A 21,586-nucleotide genomic window follows, 5' to 3' on the forward strand; every position below is an offset into this window, starting at 1 on the left:
TGAAGTTTCCCCCAATTTGGGCACTTTGAGCGGTGTGGATCAAAAAAAAAAGAGTGAGGCTGTCCAGGGTTGTGAGGGTTGAGCCCCTGGCTCTCCCTGTCCACATAATGATGTGTCTTTGAACAAGACAGTAAACCCCAGTTTGTCTTGTTCTTAATTAGTAGACCTGTGCTTGCATTGCATAGTGATATGAAAATACAGTACACAATTGAAAAACATAATGTCATACTCCAGAAAGTGTGAATTGTTATCTCAGTGTCTAAAAGTAGAGTCAAGGTTATTCTTTTGTGTGAGGTGACAGCTTCAAGTTTCTTGTTTATTTTAAACAACAAACAAAAAAACCTCCAAGTAAAAACCTTTCATTTAAGAAGCTACAGCAAGTTAATTTCAGACATTTCCTTGAAAAATTAAAGAAACAGTTCATTCCAAAAAATATCAGTCTACATTGTATTAGTATGAGTTGCAGAGTGCTGACGATATTGGCTGTAGAATTATATATATATATATATATATATATTTGTTGGATATATTTTTTTGGCGCTTGAAGCACCACAAGCTGAGTGCCATCCAGATCTATTATATTCAAGAGAAGGAGGACATCTCCTGGACGAGAGGCTTGTGCTTGTGTCAGTGCAAGGCGTAAACACTAACGGTGTCCCCCCCGGCTGAGCTGTAACGTTAGCTAGCTCATTTGTGCTAGCATTAGATGCACACTTCCTTCTGCACGGTGACATGGTTGGCAGGTGTAGTTTGGTAGAAAGAAAATAGTACCTACATGAAACTGCTCACAACATGGTCTGTGGATTATTTTGAGTGACTAGGTCATTATTGCTGCTGAGTTTTTCAAATGTAGTTTTTGAGCACCAGAAACTGTGCCAGTATGTTGGAGTGAGAAGACATGGCAGGCATATCCTCAGCCAGTATCTCTAACACTTGGCAGCTCACATCAAAATAGTTTAGATTGATAAATATCACTACAGGTAAGAGGAAAAATATTGATTTTTTAATTTTTGTGGTGAACTGTCCCTTTAAATAAATACTTCATTAGCAACAATTATTTGCTCATGTGACATGTCTTTGTGATGAAACCCCTTCAGACAACTGAAAATTAAAGCATCAGTATCTTCCGACCACACGGAGCTGTCTGAAACTGTAACGTTTCAGTTTCTTTCTGTCTTCTCTGACAGACGTGGGTGTTTGGATGTTTCCTTATCTGTGTGTTTGTGTTTTTTCCTGTAGGTGTTCCGGGGGCGTTGAGGTGATGCAGGTCCCCCGGTCATCCCAGTGGAGGAGCCAGCTAACGACGAGTGGCTTTGGCTGCTGAACGCCCCCCCACTATCCCCACCCTCATCCCTCCCTCGCTCCCTCCATCTCTGATGGCTCTATGGGGCGTCGTCAGCCTCAGCCTTCACTGCTGGGTGTGTTTACGGTCTGCGGTAACAGCAGCAGCAGCAACAGCGAGCCTCCCCAATGAAAAGCCCGGGGGCCCCCTGGACTGGCTCCTGTCTGATAAAGGGCCTTTCCACCACTCCCCAGAGTACATCGACTTTGTGGAGAAGAACAGGCAAGGCTTCTCCACCAGATACAAGATATACAGGTGAGTCACGATGACAGCGGGATGAGGAGGCACTTTACACTGTATTTACTCCTATTATATGCATGACAAATCTCCCAGCAGCCACATCAAACAGTCTCTGTGGTTGTCCTTTGAAAGATCGGCCGTTTGTAAATAAAGGCCACATACATAATATGATTATGTTTATGTGTTTACATAATTAGATTAGTATAACTCACAAAGTCACAGTATTTTGTCCTTAGCCACAGCCTATACTCAGAATCACTTAAAGCTGTAGTACAAGATTCAGCTCATTTAACATGAGCAAACAGTTCTTTGTTGATTTTAGGCATTATCAAAAACCTCTGTGGTGATGTGAAGATGCAGCCAGCCACTGCTTACATTGGATTCCTCTCTGTATGTTTGTGAGTTAGCATGCTACTCAGACTTTAGCCCTGCATGGGCCTAAAATAATTCCTGACAGAGCTTTGATTCTCTGCTCTAACCTGATTGAGCCAGACCTGACCTGCCGTTTCCAGGCCGGGCTGTAATTTCTTATTTCTTTCCTGCAGACTCTGATGGGGTCAGGTTCACACTAATTTCCCCATTCCAATATAAATTAATGAACGCTCAAGTTTCACTGTCACTATGCTTCACACTCCTGCTCCGTCTCCTCCAACAGAGTGCCCAAGGCCTCTGTGGCTGGTGCTCTGAATAACTGAGAAGAATATTCCAACACTACTCTGGTGCTCCGAGTGACTATTTACAAACACACCCTGTGTTACAAATGTATGTCGCTGCCCTGAAAAGACTTTAGTTGACTTGACTTGTAAATACATACATGCACACACACACACTTATATCTATATATATATATATAGATAGATATATATTATTTGTTTTTTTTACAGTGGAAATTTGGGTTTTGAATTGGGCTCAGGTCCAAAACTGCTGCTGTGGTTCGGGCTTTGGTTGAGCTTGGACAAAAATGTATTTATTTTGGGCCCAATCAAAGCTTTAACACCAGCCCTAGCCCGGTCCTGGCCCATGATGTTCAAGCCCTAGCCTATTTTCAGCTCGAGCTTTACCAGGCCCAAGACTAACACCAATGTCACTTTAAGCTCTCTCTGTCGTGTACCCTCTCTGATACACACAAAAACACACACACACTATGAAGAGGTAAATTTATTGTAGGCCTAAAACATCACCACAGTGCAACTGACTATCATACACATTACATTGAAGCACGATGCAGTAAAGAATATAGCCCTCTCAGTTCATTACTTAATCCTGGTACCTGACCTGCTGGACTGTGCGTGAGTGACCTTTTGGATGTGTGGGAGAACATGGAACATTAATTAACATTAAATCCTGGCTGATCCTGTCGGCGTGTCTGAAGATGTAAAGAATCAATGAAGTAATGATGCCATGCCTGTGCATAAATGCGCATAGTGTTTTTCTTAATAGGAGACACACTTATAGTTTCTGCTGCAGTGGGATTGTTTCAGCAGATATAACTGCAATCCACGCACCACTAATATACAACCTGATAAACCTCACAACTGCATGTGAATAATATGTGTGTAATGCACATGAAAAAATGCATTTGTGTAATGTTTCTAATAGAATCAATGTCAAAATATTTCATACAGAGGCCTATGTGTGCTCTGCATGTGTATGAGCATAATGAAAAGAGCGAAGTTAAATGAGCCAGAGTGAGACCCAAGCCCAGCCCAAATTGATTCAGGGTACGGGGGACAGCCAGGGCCCAATGGGCTTGCAATCATGTTTAGAACAAGACAGTAATGCCAGCTGACTAGACACTGCTTATTGCTAGCAGGCTGACATAGCAATCACAAACCAATCAGATGTACCGCTATTTAAATTATAAACCTGCAAGTTACACAGCAAAGAAATAGCCCTATCTATCAAAGGGATAGTTCAACATTTTGGGAAAGACTCCAGACTAATTTGCTTTGTTGCCAAAAGTGAAATGAGAAGATCAATACCTCTCTTGTGTCTGTGCTGTAAATATGAAGCTATAGTCACCATGCAGTTAGCTTCACATAAAGACTGGAAACGCCTGGCCTGGCTCAGCCCAAAGGTAACAAAATCCATCTATCTGCCTCCAAAATTTTCTAATTAACAGGCAGTTCTTTTAAGCGGTAATAAAAAGTAGCCACACAAACCCCACCTTTTTTTGTGCAAATGAAACAACTTCATATTTTTTTCACAGATAGTAGAGTTGCATATTCCCGAAAAGGTCAAATTATCCCCTGAAATCCATTTAGCACAGCCATGACACAGTTACTGTTCATAACCACAGTTGCCCAAAGGCTGAGGACCTCCAATAGCAATCAAACACAGTCACTGCAATTATAATATGCAATGGTAATACCATTAGCATTACTTTCTTTGTGTATACATGTCTACATGTTACCCTAGAAATCCAGAGTTCTCCTGAGAGCACAATTTGAATTTGCTCAGCGAGTCACTCTGGCAATCAGTAATGATGCTCATTACCCATGCCCTTGGAGCCGAGCTGCACCAATCACATCGGTGTATCTGATATAGGCGGGCCAGAGGCGAGCTAAACAGATGACGACAGCGCTGCGACGCCGAAGTCCGGAATCAGTCAGTAAACATTGCAAGATGGCTACGGATGAACACCAGTTGTTTGAAACGGCTTTGGCCACTACAATGAACGAGTTAGACTTGGCTTTTTCTCTAAAAGAGGAACAGAAGACGGCGCTTGAATCTTTCCTTTGCAAGAAGGACGTTTTTTGCTGTTTTGCCAACCGGATACGGCAAGAGTCTAATCTACCAGTTAGCTCCGCTGGTAGCACTCTTGATATGTCACCCCGTATTGTTCTGATTGGTCGTAGTGTTATCCAGTTGCATGCAGTGATATTTTCAAATGCATGCTTGGTGCCGCCCCTCGAGTTGGGCCATTTTAATTACCCTAAATCTTTTGGGTCTGGATTTCCAGGCTATCTACATGTTGGTTTGGGGGGGAATTTTCTGTACAGGGTTTTTTTTTTTTTTTTTACAGTACAGATAAAATGATTCAGCATCAAACTGATGCTGGAGGAGTGAACTGCATGTTTTCATTAATACTGAACATTTATCATGAGTACAGCAAACCTGTTAGCAGTCAGCTGTTGCATATTTTGAGATGTGAAGTAAGAGAAAAATTAGGAGTAGAGAAGTGTTCTACTACTATGTCCTTACCTGACCCGTATTAAAGGAATCTAGCAAAAATTATACTGCTTGCCATGATATGTGCTGCAGTTAAATCAGGTGAGGTTGAATTAAATGATAAAGATGAGGAAGGAAGGGAATGAACTTTCATCTGCCTTGATTGAATTAACTTGCAAATGTGCATCTGTTGTAATATGTTGGTTCAGGAACAGATGAAAGTTGAGGAAAAGTCATTTCAAGAGTGTTTTACCCTAACAACATTATGTGATAAGGTTATCTAAACACGAGTGTAGTGTGACAGTTGTGATCCCAGCTGCTGCTGCTGCTGCAGAGGGATTTTTATTAGCAGTACATTTGCTTTTCCCTGCTAACTTTTTTATACTGTAACATCAAAATGATGTAAGGGAGAAATTCCTTGCAACTGCATATTTGATATTATTGCTCACTGTGGACAATATGCTTTATGGAAACCCTATTCATGGTTATTTAGTAGGCAGCCGGCATTAGTTAGACTGTGTTGTCATGCAGAAAAGGTTTCTCACAGCCAGTGTTCACAAGATATCTGGCACATGCCTAGACAGAATCATGATGTATTTAATGCAGGCACGTCGCTATCTGCTGGCTGTACATCACATTCTGCCATCCAAACCCTCAGGGAGTCACCCGATCAGGTGGTCAACTGAGATATGTTGATTAGCACCGGAAAAAAATGATGATTTGTCATGACAGCAACACAGTCTGAGGTATCGGCATGCAACCGAATTAGTCGAGATTGTGTCATGAATCATAACCGTCGTCATTTAGGAGGACGTTGTCCAGGCTTCTGGAAATAGACGGACAGGGTTCCTGACATCTATGGATCGGTGCAAGGATGCTTTATGGCTTCGGTGATCGGTTGCCGCGTTAGAGCTTTTTAATATTTCCTTCTCTGGCAAAAGGCAGCGATCCGTTGGAGCTGAGCTGCATGGGCGGCAAGATTAATAGTCTTATCATGTGGCCAAGTGATTAGTGAGCTCTTAGTACTTATTACTCTGCATTATCACAGAATCCCCAGAGAGGCTTCTGTCAGCTGCAAGGTTGTGTTTGAGGCTCTCTAGATTACCACAATGCGGCATTGATTAATAGTGATGATATTAAAAGGAAAAACTAACCTAAAAAGTAAATAGCCTGTAAATCTTCCTAAATTGAATTCGCTTGGATTCAGTCCAGTTCGATTTCAGAAAGAAATCTGACGGAGACCGGAGGGATACAGCTGTGGGTGAGCTTCTGTTTTTCTGTTTTTGGCAAATAATAGCTCTCTTCCAGCGCCTGCGTTGGTGGGGTGAAATGTGGTGATGATTTTGGGAGTTCACACCTGGAGCTAGCTCATAAAAAATTCAGCAGTGTTGTTTTATTAAAGAAAGTGGGCCCACTGCAATATTCTCTCAAGGGGGCCAAACTTGATAGCTATGCTCCCGCTGTGTAACAGAAGTCCTTAAACTCCCAAATCAAGCTCTAACCCTCATGTACAAACAAGACGAGGAAGTGATTCTTGGTGGCAGTGATTTCCAACCTCTCTGCCTTTTCATGTAATAGGCAAAGACGTGTACATGACGATCCTTGGAACAGGTTAAAAAATGCGTCTGATAAGGAAACATCAGCCTTTAGTTGAACTGCTCACAGCTCAGAGTGTTTCACTTGAATAATTCAAGATGATACTTTTTACTTAACAAAATATGCTGAACCTCTCAATGGATCAGTGTTTTAGCAGCTGTGCAGGGAAACCCGAGCCTGAATAAAATAAATAGCAAAGTTATGTGGTTTAGATGAGAACATCTGAATAAAGAGCAAATAAACAAGACTAAGAATATGCCAGCCTAAATGCTGCACAGTTTTTGGAACGTGATGTTGCAGACACATCAAATATCATTGTGTACCCAAAAAAAAGAATTGAAGTTTGATACAAATATTGATAAGACAACAAGTTTATTATTCAACTAAAGGACTAGCCCATTGACAGAATTAATGTTCGTATTGTACATTTCTGCATCCACAGACTGTTTACATTTAGCGAATCAGTGATGCCCCCAGAATTTTTTTTATCTGGGTGGCCAGGTAAAGTCACTGAAAATCATGGGTTGGCACATCAAAACCAAAAGCCTTAATTGAATTTCTGGAATTTGATTATGCTGTTGAAGTATTTAGAGTAGTTGAAAACTATGTCAGGCTGGTTGTCCTTTTCCTTAAAAAGACAAATACACTGTTTTAATTTGAAGGAGCATATTGATGGTAAGGAACAAAACATTTCCTTGGAACAAACATTCTTAAGTTTAGGGGAGACTTGTGGGTATCCACAGAACTTATTTTAATTCAGATATCTTGGGTTGGGGGTTCAAGGCAACCCTTTCAAAATGGCCCTGTCAGTGGCCAAGCCAAATCCCTAAAGTTTAGGCTAAATTTGAAGCGTACTTAGCCCCCTTCCTGACAAGCTTCATTACCAACAGTGTTGGACACAATGTATAACTTAGGTTGTCCAGTTTCACAAGACACCGGTATCAAGTACACTAGCTTAAAAAAATAGTGGGTGACAGACTCTGAAGGCCCAGACTCACCAGTGGATGCAGCAATTGTTTAGGGTGCCCATGGGCCTCCATTAGGGGTGCTCAGTTGTGGATATGTTGAAACTTTACATTATACATTTCAATTTTTGATTTTATGTTGCAACAACATTGTGGTTATCTTTAAGCCCAAAAACTACGTGGTTAGGGTTAGGAAAGCATCATGTTTTGGCTTGAAATATCCAATTTTGTAACGACAAACAGCACAGCTGGAACTGTGTTTTTTACAAATACGCGGTTTTGTTGCAACAAAAATGGCTAAAACTGTACTGCTTTTGTTGTTGGTCTCCAACAGTGGTGTACTACTACTCCTCCACCTCATGATGACAAACTAAGCTCATATACATATTATCCAAATTACTTCACTTTAGGAACTCTGATGTCATACATATGAAACATACAAATGTAACATAATTGTGGTTTGCTGAAATGTAAAAACAGAGATGATCAGATTTGGTGGCGTTTCACAAAAACTGAAGTTTACACAGAAAGTGCCAACAGTTGAGATGAAATAAGCAATGTGATAAAAATAAACACCAGACGAAAAAGTGTCTAAAAGCTTGTACAGTAATAAGATAGAACACAATGATAAAACTGTCTAAAATAAGATGTATCACTGGTTTTAATAAACTCACACTGACTGTGTTCAAGCGTTTAACTTTTAACTGCCACATTTGGAGCCTTCATGGTAGTTGGTATTAAAAAGATTTGTGTGGAATATCACTTTGAGGTCAGATATAAAGCAATCCACTTAGTCTCTTACATGAAAGGTTAGAATGCAATTCACAGTGGAAAAACAAAGTCAGGAGTACAGACGCGTGTGTATTCAGATAAATGCTGAACTAGATGGAGGCAATCACTCCAATCAAAACCTCAACAACAAAGTTGCTAAAGCTGCTGTCAAACACAGATGTTAAAATCATCAACAATAAATTATTGCTTCATACTCAAACTGAAGGACACTCAACTAAAAGTACTGCAGAAGAGAACTCTCTGGAATTCAGAAATGAGTAAATTACAGTGTAGATAGTGTCATCAGGCATCAGTGTGCATCAGCACATAATGAATTAAAGCAATGGGACTGTAATCTGCAATTAGTTTATGCTGTACACCGGAACAAGTCGGACACGCCCACCCTTTGAGTTTAACTTGATCAAAAGGAAGCAGCTTCCTGTTTGATATAAGAGCCACTTCCAGCACAATGAACAGCAGCAGATTTCCTAAACCACAGGGGAGTCTGCAGGTGCTCTGAAGAGGGTTGAGGTGAGTGTTTTAGAGCAGACTCCCTCAGCGGTGCTTCTCAACATCCCACTGCTACATTCTCACTGATGTTCTTTGTCTGGTCTCCTCTCCTGAAATTCCCTCAGAGGTTTTGGCAGCTCCAAGTTGCTCTTTGTGGTAAATAGGCTGGTGAGAGAATGATAATAAATAACAGTTTTCCAGCCTTTAAGACACTTTTTTCTCAGCAGCTGCTTGAAATATCAGAAAAAAATATCGGTCTCTGCACAAGTCATAAGAGACATAACGTTAGACATTTCCCCTCGAATAAGCCCCATTAATTTCTCAGTTTTTACTTTAGTTCTCACTTTTATTCAATTTGTCAACGCTGCAGGCAACTGAAGGTAGTTTCTCTCTAGTTAAGCTGTCTCGCTGTAGTTTTATTCGATATTAAGCACAAAAGTGTAAAAAGGGGTGATAATTCAACTGTAAATATGGGGAGGCCTCATTATGGCTTCTTTCTGTTTTAAATCCTCATTTAAGGCTCTTTGCCACATTAGGACCATGGAAAGATGGCAGTCTGTCAGTTGGTCTGATATTTTGGTCCTGACGGAAACATCTCAACAAATATCAGATGGATTGCCATGAAAGTTTCTATAGACATTTATGGTCCTCAGAGGATAAGTCCTGCTGACTTTTAACCATTAGCTAAGTCCCGCCTCTCAAATACAGACTGACTAATCAAAGCATAGCATCCGCCAGCTCCTGCAAGGATCCGACAGCTACATGGCCATGCTCCTTAGCCTATCATGCAATTGTTTCAGAAATCTTTCACTTTCAGCCTGGTTTTGTGGATTTCAAGCTAAATGTTGTGCCTGAGGCAGGTGTAATAATGATACTTGTTACCGGGAGAGGTTGGAAGGGAATGATCTCTTTCCCATTCCCAAACCAAAATCAAACACTGAAAAGTATAGGGAATAACTTTGATAATCCCTTAACTTTTTCATAGAGTGCCATCATCAGAATTCCTTCAGAATTCAATCTTACTATATAGTGACAAAAACTCTGTGTGTGTGTCTGTTCCACGTTTTTCTCCTCACTGACTTGGTCAATCCATGTGAAATTTGGCACAGTGGTAGAGGATCATGGGAGGATGCGAATGAAGCAATATAACATCGATTAGCCGAAGGGAGGCGCTATAGCAACCAATTGAAATTGCAAACTTTGAATGGACATATCTCATGCCCCGTATGTCGCAGAGACATGAAACTTTCCTCATGAGGAACAAATTTGCCACAAGAACCCATAACTTCCGGTTATATAGATTTTCCGCCATTTTGAATTTTTTGAAAAACACTTAAAATCGATCTCTTCTTAGGAAGTTTGACCGATCTGCATGAAACTCGGTGAGCATAATCTAGGGACCAATATCTAAAGTTCCCTCTTGGCAAAAGTTGGAAAACTTACTAAAACTGAGCTTCTATAAGGCAATGAATATTGTGGAGGGCGTGGCTCATCACATAAAGGTGTATAACATCTCAAGGGTTTCACCCATCACCACACAACTTTGTAGGCATATGACCACACATAATCTGAGGGGAGCCCTCCATTATTGACCCCATCAAACAAAATGGGGGCACTAGAGAGCTAATTTCTTATCTAGGCCTAATATCGATTTTTACTAAACTTGGTAGATATGTAGAACAGGGCGCCTCAAGGTGACTGGAGAAATGTAACTCTAATTGGCAACTGGGTGGCGCTATAACAAGAGAAAAATGATTAAAACTAGCTAAAATGCGACCGATCGCTGTGGCTCCCCCTGTGGCCCAATGTTTGGGGTTATTTTCTAATTTTTGGTATGACTAAGTCATGGTATGGTATGCTGCTGCAACAAGGGCTAGCCGCACCTTTCCCATGTGAACTACCAGTGCGCTCCACTTTTAAGTCAATACAACATATAAACACTTTAACTCTCTGCCTTTCAACGTGCTACCTCACCTACTAATGTACAGTTTTAGCCCACTAACTATCCCACTATTGGCAATGGTACTACTGTACTTTCAATAAAGCCATCGAACTATCAAATTCACAAAAACTCTGTCTGAATACATTGCTCTTCTTAATGGGTTCAGTTGACTATTTAATCTGCAATTTCCTATGACCTGTATCCCAAACACACACCATGTGAAACTGTACGTGGGCAACTGTGCACTCAATGGGTATGGACTAGTACTCACTAAACCTTCAGCACGTTAACATTGCCATTATGATCATACTACCATGCCGATGTTAGCATGTAGCTCAAAGTACAATTTCACAGAGCTGCTATTATTGCTGCAGACTCTTGATCTTGCTGACTGAGTGCCATGTGAAAAATCGAAGGACCCTTTAAATTTACATTTTAATTGAGCTGCTTTTGTTCATCAGCCTGTGTGAATATTGTTAGCAGTCAGTGTCAAATTTTGACCAAATTTATGCTACAGATTTGTAGGAAACTGTTGTATAAATGGCAGTGTTGCAGCCATTTTAGAATTAGAAAACAAAAACAGCTTTTCTGGCTTTAAAAGAGCTACATTATGTTATAGTTATGGAGCCAAAAATAGGTACAAAGACAAAACAAAGTAGCACTTGCTAACACCTCGTTGTCCCAGCAGTTTCTGTGCTGAGTACTACATGTTGTGTTTCTCATAATGAAAAGAACTTACATCAGTAAGTGTCAGTGGTCATTGTTCTGATGCAACAACAGTAATGCAGACAGATAAAGTTTAAGCCTGCGTTTGTTGTGTATGATCATTTTCGACTGGCCATTTGTGGTTGAGAGGCACATTACTTTGTGCAGAAAAGAGGGCAGAGGTGATAAAAAGTGACAACATTATTTTCTGGTCTGCTCCTCCTCATGCGCAGTCCGGATCTCTGCTAAATTCTAATAAATGCTCAATGACAGCAGAAGATGGATCACCAGAATCTGTGCTTGGAGTTACAGTGTTTGAGCTACGTCAGCAATGATGGAGTAATGAATTCACACCACGTTAGCCCTCCACTTAATTTCCCCCCGTTCTTACCGATTGAATTTCAAAGATTTTTTTTTCAACAAGTCGTCTGAAGGAAATGAAAGAGGGTTTGTGTTCTTGCGGTGTGTGTGTTTTGGTGAGTCAGTGGAGAGCATACCCAGTGCTTCCAGTGCAAACACAATGTGGGCCTTCCGCTTCAGCCACCTGTCCACAGGAAACATTGCCAAGGGAAAGCAGCCATATTCACCAGGGTGAAGGCAGGAGTGTTGACACGTATTTGGCCGCATTCTGAACATATTGCATTCGGATAATGCATGTGATTATTTTTTTATGGGATAAGATTTCATTATAAACACCATTTAACTGTGGAAAATTCACTATGCTCATTAAATATTATTTAACTGCTTACAGATTAGGCAACATGCCAATGAATAAATGTGGATATAACAAGTATCAGAAGCACAGTCGTGGAAGAAGTATTTATATCTTTAAGTAAAAGTACCAATTCACCAATCTAAAAATACTCCAATCTAAAGAATTATAATTAAAAGCTCTGTTTTCAAAATCCTATGTATTATTACCAACTAGATGTATTAAAGTATCAAACGTTAAAGCACTGGCCGTGGGAAAATAACCCTTGAAACATATAACATTATTAGATGCCACTGATAGATTGATGCATAAGCTTCCTGTAGCAGCTGTTGGAGGTGTAGCTCATTTTAACTCCTCTATATACATTCAGGTATAGTCCAGTGGCTCACAACCTTGGGGTTGGACCCGGTCCAAAGGGTCACAAGATAAATCTGCGGGGGCAGTGAGATGATTAATGGGGTAGGAAATAGGAAATTTCTGCTGAACCAATATATACTTGTATTTTGGACTTTTCTCCAATTGTTGCTTTTTTGTGAACTACTGAATAATTTTACCTCTTTGGACCTAATTATAATCATCTGAGAGGGGAAATCCATCTCTGGAAGTGCTAATAACACATTGACATCTAGGGTTGGGACTCGTTAGGATTTTAACGATTCCGATTCCTTACCGATTCCTTCTTAACGGTCCGATTCCTTACTGATTCCTTCTTAACGGTCCGATTCCTTACCGATAACTCTTACCAATTCCTACAATATATTCATGATACTTGCTATACTTAAACAAGTATATAATAAACACAAATGCAATCATACAAATACAAAAACTTTATTCTAACTGTTGCACAGTACAATTAGATGAAAATACACATTTGTGTGTGGTGTGTATTTCAGATTTAGAGCTTGTATCATCTCCCTGAGAATATATAACAACAAAAAGTGATTCTCTGATTTCTACAGTAACACTATTACCTCAAATTAACCACAGCAATGTAATAAAAAAATACTTCTATGCATTCATGCTTGGGCACTGTTATTTACGTGACAACACCTGAACATAACACACACAGACACACATTGGCTGTTTGTTTCTACCGCTCCCCTCGCTGGAAATCTCGGACCTCCAGCCGCCCGCCTCCGCCTTGATTAAACGCTGAAAACTAAATAAAAGAGGGAGACAAGTGTCTCCTATTTTATCTTATTTTGTTATATTTCTCCCTCTCCCCTCGCTGGAAGCAGACCTCCTGCCGCCCGCTCCCGTCTCAAACACAGAGGTCTCATCTCCGCTGAGCACCCACGGCGCACGCCCGGCCTGTTAAAGCCTGTAACCATGACAACTGACACAAACTGAGTGCTTTAGTCATTAAATAATGTCGGGTTCGGTCACCGCACTCTAATGGAAATGCATGTGACGTTTTTTGTTTTTTTTTACAATCTAGGAACCGTTTGCAGGAACCGTTACTCCAAATGTGATGGAACCGGTTGCGGAACCAGAACTTTGGACCCGGTTCCAAAAAAGAACCGGATCCAGATCCCAACCCTAGTAACATCTGATTGATCTCAAATAGACAGTGTTTATTCCTAAGGGGGCACAGCCAAAAAGGATGGCAAACATTTAGTGTTTAAAAATACTTTGTATTATATAAGCCTATGATATGTTTATTGGTAACTAGCTGTGAATTTAATACACTGAGGTAATAAGTAGAATATAAGCCTGTCAATCTGATTCGTAGTGGAGTGATAATATAAAGTAACAGTCCAGTTGCCGGAATAAAATGTTGACAGTGTACGTTTCTGCAAACCACAGGCATGCTGCAGTGGGTCCATGTCATTGGTTCGACAGCCCATTGGTTCAACATCCCATTAGTCCGACTGTCCACGGTGCTGAATGGGTCGCGGCGAGCGTATGGTGCGCCGCGACCAGCTTGAGGCGGAGCAGGCTCACGGCTTATGTGTTTGTCACTTTCTTTTTCATTTTAACCCACACCATGATCTTTTCCTGACCCTAACCAAGTGGTTTTTGTGCCTAAACCTAACCAGACCTTAACCACAGGGCATCATGATGATTTCGGAACGGACTTTGGAACAATGAGTTTAATACGGTCAGAACAATGGGATGTCGAACCAACGGGCTGTCGAACCAATGGGCAGTTCCCGCTGCAGTTGTACGTTTCATGCATATGACATAGTTCAGATTTCATTTTTAAGTTGAATTTCCAATCAGAAGGAAGAGGGGATGGTGGAGGATGTGACATTTCAGTGAGAGCTGACCGCAGAAGACCGCTGTTTGAGACCAACAAAAGCATGCTTCTTTTTAACGACAGTTTGAGACATGCCCAGCCATATTTGTAGCAAAAACCAGGTCTTTTAAACAACAGTTTGGGAAATGTCCAGCCATGTTTATAGCAAACAAAGTCTTTGAGTCTTTTTAATGACATTTGGGACAATTTAAGCCGTATTTCTGGCAAAATACCAGGTCTTTATGATAATTCAGGACAAATCCAGCTGTGTTTGTAGCGAACAAACCGGATCTTTTTAACAACAGTTTGGGACATGTCCAGTTGTGTCTGAGCAACCAAACCAGGTGTTTTAAAACAACAATTCAGGACATGTCCAGACACATTTGTAGCGAACAAGCCGAATCTTTTTTAACAGCAGTTCCAGACATATTTCCTAATGTTAATAATAGCAAACAAACCGGATCTTTTTAAACAACAGTTTGGGACATGTCCAGCCACGTTTGTAGCGAACAAACTGGGTCTTTTTTAACAACGGTTTGGGACATGTCCAGCCACGTTTGTAGCGAACAAACCGGGTCTTTTTTAACGACAGTTCCAGACAGTTTCAGCAATGTTTGTAGCAAGCACACAGGGTCTTTTTTAAAACTGTTTGGGACATGTCCAGCCTTGTCTGTAGTGACCAAACCAGGAATTGCAAGCCAAAACAGGATCTTTTCCTAACCCTGACCAAGTGTTTTCACAGGCCTAAAACTAACGGCACATTAATTGTCAAAACATAAAATTGAAAACTGAAACAAAGTGTCAACATATAAACTTGATGTAAAACCTGCAAATGTAACATATCTGTGGTTTTCAGAAACGTACAGAGCCAACACTGTTTCTAGCAATTGGTTGAAAGTGAGATAAAACATAAATGCTCAATTAAAATGTTGCAGCATTTGTACTAATCTAACTTGTTGCTCTCCACCACTGCTGATGCAGCCATGCTGAACCTGCCATGAAAGAAGGTGCTTCTTTGATTTGGGAAAAAATTCAACAGCTCAAACAGCTCGGCTATGATAGCGTCCAAAGTGTTAAACTGATGGAACTGATGTGCTTTGGCAAAAAAAAGGAGCAACAAATTTGATAATAATAATGACTGAGCTGGTTGTAGGGAGGATTGCAGCCCCTAAAGTCAACTCCGTGGTGAAAACCATTTCATTTCCTTCTCTCCCTGCAGGACGAACCATTTGGCCTATCGGGGGTTTAAGATAAGACGGGGCTAGCTTATCACAGTCAACGATAACTGAAGAAACGAACGACAGCAGGGATTTGCGAATACTCTTTCTATACCTGTTCTCTGCCCCCCCCTCCCCCCCCCCCCCCCTCCCTTGCACTCCCTCCTTGTGTATTCCTCTTTTTTCCACAGAACGTGCTGCGGCTTTGAACTAGTGCTTTCAAGCTGCAAAGCACAACTCAAGAGACACAGTGTCCCATTTGAAGAGGTCATTTATTTGTATGGCATGAAATGAGGTGAAGATTAATAGCTACACTAGATATATCTGAGCAAGAGATTAGTCAAAGGCTTTGTCTGAATACTACAGTGTCAGCAAAAAGGTCAGCGGGCACCACATATCCATTTAACATCATTATGTTTACTTCCCACACTCTGCCTACACTTTCTGCTTAATATTGTGTGAATCAGTGTCTTGGTGCGTGATTATATACAGAAACTGACACTGATGTGTGTTGCGGTTCTTTGCCACAAGAGCTTGTTCTGACTTTCGTGTGCAGCAGTTTGAATTCTCTGGGAATTACACTGTGTATCATTCAAACATCTGGGTGTTTGAGCTTTCCTCATTACTCCTGGTTTAATGTGATATATACCCTTTCAAAAGGCCACACTCCCTCCATCCATCATCAGCAGCCAAGGTTGTTCAACCCGTTCTGATTACAGCAGTCAAGCTTTTATTTTGGAGAGAGAAAGGTGCTACATTTGACTGATCGAACAATGCACTTCTCATAAATTCACTGAATGTTTATTTTCTTGCCACACAGTGTAATCTGACAAAAAATAATGCCTGAGTCAGGACAATTAATCACGTTCATTTCTACGTGACTCCTTTGTGGTTTTGATGTCCATGTACAAAATAAAAAAAAAAAGGTTCTTTTGCTTTGTCTTTTAAAAAGCATAAGGACGTAGCCCTTCAAAAAACTTTTAAAACGAACCGAGCGCGCTCTAAAAAGGCAGACGGCTCTTTGAGGAACATTTTTCCAGTTCCTTTCTTCTCATATAAGCGTGATTATGTGAGTAAATTGGGGGCAGTGGCAGGCGGATAGCAAAAAATTGGCACCACACTCCTGTAGCCTCCCCGAGAAATTTCAAAGTAATCACAACCGATCTGTTATAATTATAGCTGTGATATCCGTCCGTGACTTCATAACTGTCTCTTTATACATTCATTGCTATGCAGATTTGTGACAGAGCAAAAGTGCTCGCAAAAAATAAATACAGTCTTGCCCATGGCCTAATATCAGAGTTGTACTTTTTTTTTTAAAACATCAAAGATAGTTATGGTCTTCAAACACTGTCTCCATTTTGTAAACACATATTTAATTAGTCCTAGTTACAGATGCTGAAATGCTAAAACAGGTTACTTCTCTGTAGGTGGGATTTCTTATATGTTTCGCTAATTCCCCTCTGCTTCATGATTTCACATTAATACCCACACATGAATAAATTGCCTGTATCTTCATTTTTGATATTTTCACTTTCTCTTACTGTTGGTGATGCAGCGGAAGAGCCGAGCTGTTCTTATTAAATTTTGGAGGTGTATGAGGGATCACTTCCTTTGCCAACAGAAGATTTCATGAAGAACTTATTACTTTCTAGACATACAGAAAACTGTTTTTTGAGAGGCTAACAAACAAACAAACAAAAAAAGCTTTATAGCAAAACCTCCCTTGGGTTTGAATGTCCTTTATGCCTCCAAAATGAAATGTCAAAGTGATACCTTTTTTAACACCGCAAATACAAGCAACTCTATAAACTTTGTAGGAAAAATACTGTATGGTGCCCTTTCATAGTGAGCCATTTACTAAATAAATAAGTTGATGAGCCGGAAAGTAAAAGATAAAAGATAAAAGACAGCTCACAGATGACATACTGTGTGTGAGCAAAAGTTGTACTGAAAGTGTGAATTTTGACATCGGTATTAATATGGAGTCTCCCTCACTGGCACCTCTTTTCAATTCTTTGAGGTCATGGCCTTTCTCCTCTGTGTTGCTGGATCACACTGAATTCTGAAACGACGTCAAGAAGGTTTGCATTACGTGCTTAAACTTTTTATCTAATGTCTCTAACAGTCTGTATTAAATTGAGGTAGAGCAGCAAGAATATTAGTGAATTAACCGACCATTTAGATGCTTCTAATGTGGATCTACGGGTAAAGTGTTTTGCTTTCTGCCCTATTGTTACATTAGTTATCTAAGGAAACCTGAAACACATGATCAGCATGTATAGTGAAGAAGTTATGTCCTTCTCACAATAGCTACAGCTATATTTGCACTAAATAAGCAGCAATTAAAGTTACATCTGAACAAAACACATGATAAATATCTTCATTCTTGTAAAGGGAGTAGGCTATATGGCAGATTGGGCAGATGTATATGAGACTTAAAATAAAACGATTGGCAAAACAATCTTACCATAAAAAAGCCTGAAAATGTAACAGCTGACATCAGATTCTTAACTGGAAATACATGGCATCATCATACTTTAGGGCCCTTAAACCCAAAGCAGAGGTACTGATTTGGAATTCTTGAGCTGAATGCTCACTTCTGAGACCATATTTTCTGTAAAGCAAGCTGTTTTGACCTTGCATTTTTGATCTTGTGCTGCCTTAGTCATAAGGAGTTTGGCCGTTGGTTCTTTTATCCAATTTGTTATGACAGCAGGTTAGCAGCGGTCAGAGTACAACTTGTAGCCTCGCCTGCTTGGGGCAAGTGGAAGCACTTTCATCAAAATTAGTTCATCGAATTTTTCTTTGGGAGGTACTGAGCTAAACGACCTGGCATTGCAGCTTGCTGGGTACATGTGCAGGCAACTACTGGCAATGGTGTGTGTGTGTGTGTGTGTGTGTGTGTGTGTTTGGCCCTTTTGTTCATATACACAAGGTTGGGGTTATCTGTTACTGAGAAACATTGGAAGTAACAAAGGTCAGAGCCTTTACAAGATGGATATATCAGCTAAAAGGTTTTGTTTAACAGTTTCCATGGTTCTTATTTAGCTCTCCATTAGCCTGTTGTAGGTACAGTAAGTTTTGTTACCATTTCCATTGGTAATATTGGATTTTCAGACATACTAGTGGCATGGCTCTAGGGGTGGGGATGTCTGTATTTCAGGTGGTCCAGATTGAAATATCTATTGGACAGATTGCCATGGAGTTAGGTACATATGATTTGGTGATAACCTGCCTCTTACTGTAGTGCCACCAGCAGGTCAAAGTTTTAACTTATCTTAGGATATTTTTCAATGATGTGATCCAGTTTTTCCCTGAGGCTTCACCATGAGTTGGGTAGTTGTGAATGAAATGTCTTCATGACTGTGGGATGGATTACAGAAGAATTGTAATCACTTTGGTCATCTCTCAACTTTCAACCATCTAGGCCAGAATGTCAGTTTGTAAATAGTTTGGTCAGTGTTAAATACCTGCAAAACGAGGAACCTTCTCATCAAACTCAGCTGCACTTTGTGTGAAGTGCTAACTGGCAAATACTAGTGTGATAACATATCTGAAATAAGCCATGTTGTTACTCGTTGTCGGTAGCCCGTTTTTATTGGAATCATGATCATTCAGGTCATATCCCCTGACCAATGGGCTGTCATGACCCTAATCAATTGAGATCAATGCCTAACAGCAACTATCTTTTTACGTGTGTGTAATATATCTGGTGTCTGTGATGGATCACAGTAGTGGCCCTAATCGGGGGATATAAATTGATACTGTGAGGCGCTCATTTTTTAAACTAGCGCAAGGGTGGTGGCATCTTGTGAACCCAGACAACCAAAGGCATCCATTTGTACCCACCAAGTGGCATAGCTTGACGGATAGGGGCCAAAATTTGCTCCAAATTTTGGCAGAATTTTGGCAAGGGGACCGCTGACATGGCCATTTTCAAAGGGTTCATTCAAACTCTTACCTCAAGATATCTGAATTTAGTAGATTCTATGGGTACCCACGAGTCCCCTAAAATGGATAAGGCTTGTTCCCGGAAAAGCTTTATTGCTTACAATCAGTTTATGCCTTCAAATTAAAGCCTTACATTTGTCTTTGTAGGAAAAAGGACAACCAGCCCATCTAAAGAACAATAAATCACCACACTTGTATAGATACATAACACGCTAAACAGGATTGTTGTGGAACTCAACAATGTGTTAACTGCACCAGTATTAATCTATGCACATCAGATCATGAGTGAAAAATAAGAAACCAAAGAAAATCAGAATGCTGTTCCTAACTCTTCATATTGACATAATTTTCAACTAGCCTTCAAAAGAATAATAGGATCCCTGAATTTCTTTTTTCTTTTTTTTTTTTTTTTTTCCAGTGACCCCAAATGGCCACCCCTATAAAAAAACATAGATGGATAGGGCAGTGACAGCCTTGGTAAACACACATGTTAAACATCAGCCATGTTGGCATTAGCTTTTCTCCCAAGGCCTAAATACAGCCTCACAGAGCTGCTGGCACAGCTGTAGACGTCTGTAGAATCTCAACTCTTAACATTTTATGTCAGAGCTAACAGCTCATCCTCCAAAAAGAAGTTGGTGATTTAATTTTATCTTTCCTTTTCCCCCTTTGGTGATTAACTTCACACTCATGAGGCTTCTTCAAAGCTTTCCAGTCATTAGTGTCTTGGATCAAAACTAAAATGATAAAATGAGTTACTTTCTGCTATCAATGTTACGAACAGGGTGCTGACGTACTTTCCAATTCCAGCTGCCATAAATGCAGCGTCATGTTGACCAGAGTGAATAAATAGTGGTTTACCATTTCAGTGTATGTGATCAATCTAGTTCTGAATCAAAATGCTAAATAAGGGTGGATATTTTTTTTTTATGTCATCAAACTAAAATACATTATATCGAGATTCAAAAACAGTGATTCAGCTTGCTTTTCTCGGATGACTGATTTGACTTTGCAGAGCTATTCCGATGAGGGATGCCATGCACACCTTTCTTCTCTAGACACATTTTTTCCCTAAATTTGTACTGTTCTGCCAAATGTCAGACAAACAAAACACATGTAAGTCTAATTTCAATTCATAGCATGCTCTCTCTGTTAAGCCAAGTGTGAAAATGCAAGTCAAGCAGTGCACAAAAGTATCTGTGAAGGACACTTCACATGGAAATCTCCCACTAAACACCTTGAATTTTTTGGTTGTAGAATAACTTTGTGCATGAGTGAAAGCACTGCCAAGTGCAGTATCAGTTCAAAGAGCTTTCCCTTTGGGAAAATGTTCTACAAAAAATACTAGAAAGAATGTGTGCACGGTGCCAGGTTGGTCTTTATTGATTGAACATCCGTATCCTTTGGTTCCTTAAGTTTCGCTCCAGTTCAGCTTACCATGCTGCCTTTGACATATCTATTTTTTTCCCTTTCCATAATGTATGTGTTAGGTTTTTACATGAAAGAAGAAAGTCACAGCAGCTTAAAAGCTGTAAGAGGGAGATAGGCAGGAAGAAAAACCAGCCTATACAGTATACAAAGCTTTATTAAAATTCTGCTCCCTCCCTGCTGCCAGGAATAGCATCATGTTATCATCCTAAAGCTGTCAAACATGTGATGCAATCAAATATGAACATGTCAAGATATATTACAATCAATGACGCATTATGGATTCATATAAACGCAGCATATAAGCTGCACTTATGTGTGAGGTCACACATATTAGTTGTCAGAGGGAAAGACAAGTACATGAAAAGGCAACAAAGGCTGACAGAGTCTTTTGTTCACACTGCTTTCACTTTGGTGACATTCTTGCTCCCACTTTGTTTCTCTCTCATTGCAGAATACATTCTCTATTTGAGCAGTGGGGCTGTTTCTTGTACCACCTTGTACTTTATTCATTTCGATGTATATCTTAGTCATGGGCTATTAAGGAAAACATCTGTCAGCTGTTTAGAAGGAGCACATTTCTGTCCCAGGTGACAATCATGGTTTCAAATGAGATCAGTTTTTTTTTTCTTCCGTGTCTCACTTGCTTTCTCTTTTTTTCTCAGTTTCTTTCTTTCTCCATCAATTCACTTTTACTTTAGTTCAGGCTGTGTGAGGGATTCCTTACATTGCAAAAGTACAAAGTGACATAATGAATTAAATTTGCTCCTCTCTTTTTTTTCTGTCTCTCTTCT

The 21,586-nt window shown here is 40.2% G+C and overlaps 1 protein-coding gene across 1 annotated transcript in view; it reads left to right on the plus strand.

Moving 5' to 3' along the window:
• Window positions 1-1,239: 1,239 nt before the first annotated feature.
• LOC117254150 (BMP/retinoic acid-inducible neural-specific protein 3-like) overlaps window positions 1,240-21,586 on the plus strand; it is a 47,524-nt gene continuing 27,177 nt past the window's right edge. The window contains exon 1 of the mRNA XM_078169022.1: window positions 1,240-1,597. Coding sequence (XP_078025148.1) covers window positions 1,377-1,597 — 221 coding nt within the window. The 5' untranslated portion in view covers window positions 1,240-1,376. The remainder of the gene's footprint in view (window positions 1,598-21,586) is intronic.

Source organism: Epinephelus lanceolatus, chromosome 6 (assembly GCF_041903045.1).
Source record: "Epinephelus lanceolatus isolate andai-2023 chromosome 6, ASM4190304v1, whole genome shotgun sequence".
In the NCBI taxonomy this organism is placed as follows: Eukaryota; Metazoa; Chordata; class Actinopteri; order Perciformes; family Serranidae; genus Epinephelus; species Epinephelus lanceolatus.